Consider the following 8,659-nt stretch of genomic DNA (forward strand, 5'->3'; position numbering starts at 1 on the left):
AAATAAAACTTTTAACTAAAATTATATATGTAATGGTATGTAGCGCACAGTATGCATGTGTGAGGTGTGTGTGTGTGTGTGTGAGGTGTGTGTGTGTTTGTTTGTCATGTTGTTTACGTTCACATCTTGGCCATTTTTCTTTGGCAACGCTGCTTGAAAAATTTAAGCGGCACTTTGAACTGTCGGTGCTCTACACATCAAAAAGTGAGCTGTAGAATTATTTTCTTAATGTTCAAGTTAAAAGTTAACTGGAACCAAATTCAATCCCTTGGTCCTCTATTGTAATTTGTATATTGTTATTTGAATATTTATTTAACTTGCCTATCATATATGCTCGCATGACTTACCTGTAGCGCAGCTGAAAACTTTAGCTAACTGCAATCCGCACACATATTTTGCAACACCCACTCTTAAAGTCAACACTCACAATCTGTTGTGAGTGTGTGTTATGACGTTTTAGTCCTTGCAACTTTATCGCACCAGAAATTGCATCATATTTCAGGGGGAGCGCGACAAAATATAAAAATACAAAGTTCACAAGCAGCCAACTTTTTACCTGTCTCGCCACCCCGCGCGCAGCTCAGTTACACCTCAGTCAACAGTGACAGCAAAAACAACATCAACACATGTCAAGTAAAAGGAAGAAGCCGAAGAATAAGAACAAGTAGTTGTGCACAACTTCTTGTGGCGGCCACGTTGCGTATGAGTAATGCTAGACAAAGTTGAAACGGCTTTTAAGAAATCGCTTGCCATCGAGTTTATTAAAACGTTATGCGCTTGAATTATAATTTATAATGGCACGGGGTCGCCTTTTACAGCGCAATCCTTGGCATAATTTTGAAAATTCTGAGATAAATGCGGAGAATGCACATAATTAATGAAAGACCAAATGTCGTCTTCAGCAGCGTGTGCAGCACCAGCATTCTGTAAGAGAGCAAACAAAGTGTAATTAAAAAGTACTTAGTGCACGCTCTCTGTTTCGTTCATTCTCTCCCTCTCCCTCTCTCTCACACTCTTTCTCTGTGTCTCTCTTTGTCTCAGGTCGGCAACTCACCTGCGATAAATAGTTTTGCGCTGCTGTAATTTATTATCGTTAGCGTTATCCTTAAAGAAGTAGCGCCTGATGCCGCTCAGATACGAGCGAAAATATTCACTCCAATTAATCGTTGCTATGTTGAACTGCAGCTTCTCACGCTCCCCAAGGGGCAGACGCTCGTTCAATTCGTCAATGTTGCGATGCGCAAACTTCCACTCCTTGAGCCCGAACCAAGCCATCATATTGATTATGCGCGAGATTTTCCGATATGCCTTCACGTAGCTAAAACAACAACAAAAACAATAATAAACAATGCCAGGCTATCTGTATTGATGACCCGCCGCTAATTGAGACACACACAAACTGCCAGGCCAGACAGCTCAGGTGCTTTATAAGTAATGGTCAAATGGCTTTGGTAATGCGCTCTAATTGCAATTTTAGAAATATAACGCATACGACAGGTGGCACCGTTTGCAATTATTACATAGCCTCGCTTATACTCTAATATTGATTTACTTAAATCAAGGCTGCAAACGGGAAACAAAACTTGATCCGGTTTAGTTAGTTTACGAACAACTGAACCGCGGCATATTTATTCAAATTCAGGTTCTTCGGGTATATCTACAAATAATATTGCCAAATTTATAGTTAAGAGTTGAAGTATTTAAATTGAACTGAGACTTTAGGCAGACATTGGATCTAGCGTGAATCAGAACACCGAAGACTTATTTTAAGTTTGCAGCAGATATAAGTTTAAGATCAGAGGCAAGTCGCCTAACATAGCTGATATGCGCGCATTGAGAGCAGCTGGAAAGCATGAAATTGCTTTTCAATGTTGCGTTTCAAATCCGTTGAATGTAGCGCACCCAAAATCCACAATAGCAGCAACTAACTTAGGGCACACACAAACTAACTCAATAAAACGCTATTTGTGTGTGTGTGTGTGTGTCGGGCAGTATATCGATATCCCCCGGCCCGGGTGTGTGCGTGTACTTACATGCGCTTTTGTCCGGTGGCCATGGCAATTAAATCTAAAATATAAGCTGGGATATTGTGCAAGAAAAATGCAATTGCACAATGCAGAGGCTTCGATGGTATTATAACGTACGAGAAGCACCTGTGACAATAATGCGGTCCAATGGGTTCGTTGTCCAAGTTGGGGTTCGTTGGTAGCAGCGCGATTGCCATTCGATTTGGTTGGGTTTTAGTTGCCGTTTTTTTCGTTTTTCGTGTTTTTCGTGGTTTGGGGTTTTGTTATCCAGTTTGGTTGCCGACGCGTCGCATGTTTGGTAGGTTTTTCGTTTTCCATTTTTTTTTTGGGGTGGACGGGAGTTAAGGTTGGCATGTGTTCGGTTTCATTGTTTCAAGGTATTAGCAGAGTGTAGATAAATTTTCCAAAATGTTCGCCACAGAGAAATAGAGACATATTTAAGCATTTGGATTAGACATGCATGCAATATGGCAATGGTTCGTGCGGATAACGTTCCACAATATAAGTAGAAATTCAACAAAGAATATTTATATCAACAGCATGCAGTACAAGTACACACATGTGACGAGTGTGTGTGTGTGTGTGTGTGTGAGTGTGCTTAAGCAGTTAACAGACTCACCAAAGCGACTTGTCGAATGGCTCGTGAAAGCCCTGACGCGACAGGTGCATGTACTCGCCCCAGGTAATGTTGTTCACATCGGATACGTAGTTGTAAACGGGTAGCTCTGATTTGCCATCCAGTTTATTTTCACTCTGCTCAAATCTAAAATATAATTTAATTTAAAGAAATTTATTTATATTGAAATCCAATAATTCAAGCAGACTCCCATTAGGCAATTTTAATCGCTGATGGAATAAATTGTCAGCATGGTAATTGCTAGAGTAACCAGTTAAGCCAGTGTAATATTAAATGGAAGCATAAGCAAATTTAACTGGACTCGCTGTAATGCCCTTTTAGATAGCCGATATGTGAGCAGAATAATAAAACTTGCAGTCGTTGAGTTTGATTATCGTACTTTCTCAGATGTAAGCTGCCTACTGAAACTAATTAATGAAATATTTGGCTAATGTATCTTATCAACCAACAACCTCGTTCTTGACCTTTTGTCATAGTAATGAGGTCTCAAGAGGGCGCTGATTGATTCATTCTATAAAAGGAAGCGTGAAATTGAGCCATTGTGGCAGGTGTCTACGTTAAGCCCGTTGACTTTATTTGTAACACACTTTATTAAAAAATTAAAGTACTCTCTGCAAGTGTATAAGAAACAACTGTAAGACAACTATAATTACATTAAAGATGATAAGCAAGTTGGGTAGGGAGAACCAAGTAAAATGAATAGCTTTTGAATTAGATCAAATAAATCAATGTTAATTAAGTAGCAGCATGCTTTAAATATTTATATAAATGTACGCTTTAAAGGCAAAATGTACTCACCTTCTGGCAATATCCCAGGCGGATGCTATCATTGCATTCACCACATAATCGGCAGGCGCCATATTTGACTTGCAGCTGGCTGTGCCGTAAATGCAACGTACGAGTCCCCGGGCTGACCAAGTGCATAAACCTGATGGCCCGTACAAATTATCAGTCCAGCCGGGAAATGGATCCTTGTACGTTGACATTACTGCAAATAAATAAGAATTAATGGCTGCTGTGTTGGACCAGAGACCGGAGACCGTTGTTGTTGATTTTGGACAACGCCAAAAGCGATAATGGTCCCCTTAGCCCAACAAAAACAAAAACCAAAAACAAAAAAAGAAAACAAAATAAAAGCAAACTAAATTCCCCTTCTTAACCCTATGCCAACTGGTAGCTGATATGCCTGGCTCCCAATTGCAAGTTTTGCACTTGAACCTTTTTTTTATTTTCATTGCTATTTGCTGTTGCTGGTGGGGGCAGCCAGGATGCAGCGCAGGATACTAGGATGCTTTGGCATTTTTGTGTTAAAATAAATGAAAATTTGTTTGCGCTTTGTTACCGAGCTGCAGCTGTAGCTGGAGCTATGGCTGTAGCCGAAGCTGCTGCCATACGGCTGCGGCTCTAGATGAAGTCGGGGCTCTGGAGTCCGGGCAAGTCAGGCATGCTCTGACTTTTTGCTGGGCTTTGTTTTCGTTACGTTTCGTTCGTTACGTTACGTTGCGTTTCGTTGCCGTTGCAAAAATTAAAAAAAGAAAGCAAAAATGTTGGGGTATGGTGGGTGGTAAAACTTTTTTTTCCACATGCATTTATCTGCTAAACCATGGCACACTCTTCGACTTTGGTAGCGAAATGCAACGTTGTTTGCTATTTTTAACAAAAATTTTAAATATTCCTTTTTCTAGCTGCCACGGATCCTTTGGGGCTCGTGTCCAAGTCGAAGGCAGCTGCTGCAGCATTTCGTATAATTTGTTGTGCGCAATCTAACAAGTTTCTTGCATGCCCAGGGGTTTTTTGGGCTAATTATCTGACAATTAGTTTGTGAAGTCAACTTTAAAACCGCAAACCAGCTACAAAACCCATATTTAACCCACACTTACCAATGGGCGGCCGAAATATGCCCGCGGGTATATGAAAAGCTCGATGATTGACCAAATTTTCGGCGCATTTCTTGGTCATTGTATACGTATTTGGCATTTGGCCAATTAGGCAATGACGCAGCTTCTCCAGCGTTTCATCATCGAAGGTGCGATAGATCTGTAAACGAGACTCCATCAATTTCGATTGCCAATCATTGAGTGTTTTTTTTTTTAATTAAAATAAATTGTTGTTAAGCCAATCAGATCAGGCGGCAGAGCTACGTTTAAAATAATAATAATATTCATGAGTGCTGTTGGCCTGTTTGTTCTGAAGTGCAGGGCATATACGAATATATAAGCTACCCTCTACCATTCCTGGCTGGGCTTATAAGTGCTGCAGTGGCGTTCAACTTACCTGCATGATTTTTTCGTAGCCAATTTCATTCTCATACACTTGTTCCTTGATGAATTTGCGATTGCAGTTGCAGTACAGTGTCGAAATGTGCACGAATGACTGCGGGCGGCAAGTTTGGCAGTGAAGGCGGCGGGGAGTGGGAAGTGGCATCGCAGTTGGATGAGGCAGCATGTCGAATGTTGATTGAATTGTGTTGAAATTGTTTGCACGCCGCAGCCGTAAAAATATGCAACAGCATAAAAAGCAGTATAGTAAAAAAATAAACACAGATATACCCAAACACACACACACACACACATGCACACCCAATTGCAAAGGCAGTTGTAAATATGAAAATGCATACACAAATATTTCCCATGCATATATGGGCAATATGTATCTTGAATGCGATATGCGAATATTTGACTTAATTTCACACAAAAATAGTCCATGACAACCACAATTCGTAAATACTGCGGCTGGCTTAAACGTAAAGAGTCGCTTAAAGGCAAACTTATAGGAATTAAAACGAAGCTAAATTTGGTAAAACGATCTGCATAATTCGTATAGCCAGATCTTGATTGATTTAGTTGAAATCGAATCAAAAATCGAGAGAAAAAAATGGAAATTCAATTCAATTTGAATGAAAAATTAAAATATTATTTAAAATAATACCCTCTGCAAGGGCATAAGAGTAAAATAATGTTGAATAAATATAAAATATAAATAAATATAAATTTTCATCTAAAAATGCAAACATTATAGTTTTCTCTAAAATGATTTTAATATCACGCGAGCTCGATCGCTTTTCTTCGTGCTTAACGTGCCAAAGGAAAACGTGTAAAATAGAAAAGTGTGATATCCAATGTAATCCGGAAATCCGGATATTGTAATAATTTTAAAACGAAGAATGAAAATAATTTAATGAATAAATTGAAAAAGCGCTGAGATTTAAAATAACATGTTTCCATGATTTTCTATATTCTAGTACTTCCACGAATTCGAGTAATTATTTTATTTTACTCTTTCTATATTCCCGAATTCTAGAACTCACTTGGTTGCATATTTGATTCTAGCTTGGGTATGAAATGGACAGTTACTTACCTTCAACTGCTTCATTTGCATAGCCAAATCGAGTATCTTCTTGGTGCCCAGGACATTAATGTCAATAGCATCGCTTAGTTTCTCATTGAATTTCACCGAGGCGACAACATTGAAGACAATCTAGACAGCGAAGCAAACAAAAAACGTAATGAATATTAAAATTGAACAAAAAAAAAAGATGCCAGCAACAGTAGCAACAACCATTGTGCAACAAGAGCGCATGCAAAATGCACGAGTAGAGCATGCAAAACAGAAGCGTTTGCAGGATGCAGTTGGTTTTGAGCCCATCCTGTTGGCTGCATTCGGCGATAACCTCAAAGTCAGCACGGACACGGGACGCAGGACACGGGACGCAGGACACGGGACACAGGACATGGCTACACATGCAACTGCTGCATTGAACATCGACAACAAAGCAATTTTAGTTTTAAAACGGCGCAAGGACTAAACGCTACGAATCCTGCCGACTGTAACACATGGGGAAGTGAGTGACTTGTATGCAAAATGTTTTGCAAACAGCAAAAAATATATATAAAAAATAAAAAGAAAATGCAAAATAGAACTAAAGCACCGAACGGATGCGACTGGCAGGACAATGGCTCGCGCACGCCAAACACTTGAAGCATGCACAGGAATTTTCATTTATTTATATATTGTTTTTTATAACCAGCAGCATGAGCCGCAGAACTACCAGCAGAAGCAGCAGGCACACACATTTTCATAGTACGACGTGCCGAGTTTCAATTTTTGTTGAAAAGTAGAAAATATATATTTTGTGCCTTGGTTTCGCTGTCTGACTGACTGAGTGTGTGTGTGTGTGTGTGTGTGTGTGTGTGTATGTAAGTTGTACAGAGAAAAATCATAAAAAGGAAATAAACTGACTGCATGCTGTTGTCGTAAACATGGCGCCTGCCTTTGGCAGGCAGCGCTACGTAACGTAATGCACAAACAGACAAATGGACAGAGCGTCAGAGAGACAGACAGATAGGCAAACAGACTGAGCAGGCAAACAGAGACAGACATACAGACAGACAGAGAGACAGTCGGACAGGATAACAGGCCAGATCCAACCCAGATAGGCAAACACACAAAAGTTTCACACAAAAGTCTATTGATTGAATTGCCAACAGAAACAGGCAACAAAACTCCAGCTCCTCCAATCGAGTGTGCGAATGGCAATACTCACTTGGACCTCAGACGAGAGCATTGCACGGTCGGCGGCATCAATGTCCAGGTCGATGGCACTGTAATCAGCGCGTATCGGATGTACCTTCTCCAACAACTCCGGTCGCTCCACGCGCATTGTACTGAATATCTGCAATAGCAACAGCAGCAGCTCCATTGAGTTTGCATTGTTCACAGCCAGGTGCCGATTGTGGTGGGGTGTGGTGGGGTGGGTTGTCGATTGGAGAGTCGATTGACTGTCGGCAACTCATTTCCCCAGATCGCTATTGACTTACCGATTCATTGAGGAATCCCTGCAAACGCTCTTGCACGCTCATGTTGTCCTTGCTGCGTATCAGCATGTAAATTTTACGCAAACCAAAGGCGCGCAACAATTTCTCGGTTAGCACTTTGCCCACAAAACCCGTGCCACCCGTAATGAGCACCGTCGCATCCGTATAGAAATCCGTAACTGGTGTCGCTGTGGGCGTGCCCAAACCACCTCCAGCAGCTGCTGCTTCTGCAGCAGCATCGATATTCGTGCCAGTGCCAGTGCCATTGCTCATTGTGTATGCCTCGCAGTATTCCATGTTGCTGCCACTGCTGCGACGCGAAGAGCTTGTCGATGAGAATGCCTTGCGGGGAGCTGCAATTGTTAATAATATGGTCGGGAGTTGGAAACCAGGGTGTTGTAACTTGTTCAATATGTGCAAGATAAAACTGCCTTCTGATGGTTCTACTGATTCTCTATCAGTCCTTCAAGCCCCGAATTCCCATTCAGTGAAAGGATACAGGGTGTTGCTACATTTTCAATATGTGATTCTTAGTTTGTAGAAGATGGTTTTACTGATTCTCTATCAAAGCTGAAAGCCGGTTCAAATTACCAGCTTAAGACAAATTGGTTAAAAGCTCGAAATATACAAATTTTGTAGAGATCAAATTTAGCCCGAATCTTAACTATGAAAATATATAGGGAACGCAATATTTTCAGCATAAATGGGCAATTGTAAACTGGAAACCAGGTTTCAAGGTTGTGGAAAACCCATTTCACGAACGGAACCGGCTGACAATGATATAACCTTCGATATAAATTGTATAGGCTTGTATCTTTGAACTTAAAGCTGTTCTCACGCACCTTTATTCACAGCTGACTTGGGCATTTTTGTATAAGCACTAAAGAAAACGAACCACACAGCTCCAAGGCTGGGAACACATTGAAAAATGCGACAATCGCTTTCTAATTGTTAGAAATATGATATAGCTAACGTTGTCAATCAATAACTGACAATCGTTGTGCCTTGAAGATTTTCCCACCGAATGTCAATTATTTAGAAGCAATACTAAACCAATTTTATATATAAATATATGTATTCATGAGTGTGTGTCTGTGTGTGTGTGTGTGTGCGTGCATGTAACTGGTCTATTTGGCGAGTTATTCAACTAAATGCTCTTGAGGTCTCTGGCTGACATTGCG

General features: G+C 40.6%; 1 protein-coding gene across 1 annotated transcript; it reads right to left on the minus strand.

Annotated features, from left to right (window-relative positions):
* Nucleotides 1–749: 749 nt before the first annotated feature.
* On the minus strand, nucleotides 750–8,400 carry LOC6623561 (fatty acyl-CoA reductase wat). Its single transcript, XM_002047343.4, has 11 exons — nucleotides 8,321–8,400; nucleotides 7,482–7,831; nucleotides 7,208–7,336; nucleotides 6,022–6,141; nucleotides 4,939–5,037; nucleotides 4,545–4,701; nucleotides 3,463–3,652; nucleotides 2,647–2,790; nucleotides 2,034–2,153; nucleotides 1,055–1,318; nucleotides 750–924 (listed from the first exon to the last, which is right to left on the minus strand). Exons 1-11 carry the CDS (start codon nucleotides 8,343–8,345, stop codon nucleotides 813–815), a joined length of 1,710 nt encoding a protein of 569 aa, XP_002047379.2. The 5' UTR covers nucleotides 8,346–8,400; the 3' UTR covers nucleotides 750–812.
* Nucleotides 8,401–8,659: the final 259 nt, after the last annotated feature.

Source organism: Drosophila virilis, chromosome 3, assembly GCF_030788295.1.
Source record: "Drosophila virilis strain 15010-1051.87 chromosome 3, Dvir_AGI_RSII-ME, whole genome shotgun sequence".
In the NCBI taxonomy this organism is placed as follows: Eukaryota; Metazoa; Arthropoda; class Insecta; order Diptera; family Drosophilidae; genus Drosophila; species Drosophila virilis.

Bases quoted from the DNA above. Each gene is read 5' to 3' on its own strand.
- LOC6623561 (XM_002047343.4), bottom strand. From the start codon at position 8,345: ATGCCCAAGTCAGCTGTGAATAAAG. The intron at 3,653-4,544 runs GTAAGTGTGGGT...ATTTATTTGCAG, and splicing joins CATATTTCGGCCGCCCATTG to TAATGTCAACGTACAAGGAT. The intron at 2,791-3,462 runs GTGAGTACATTT...ATTATATTTTAG, and splicing joins GCCTGGGATATTGCCAGAAG to ATTTGAGCAGAGTGAAAATA.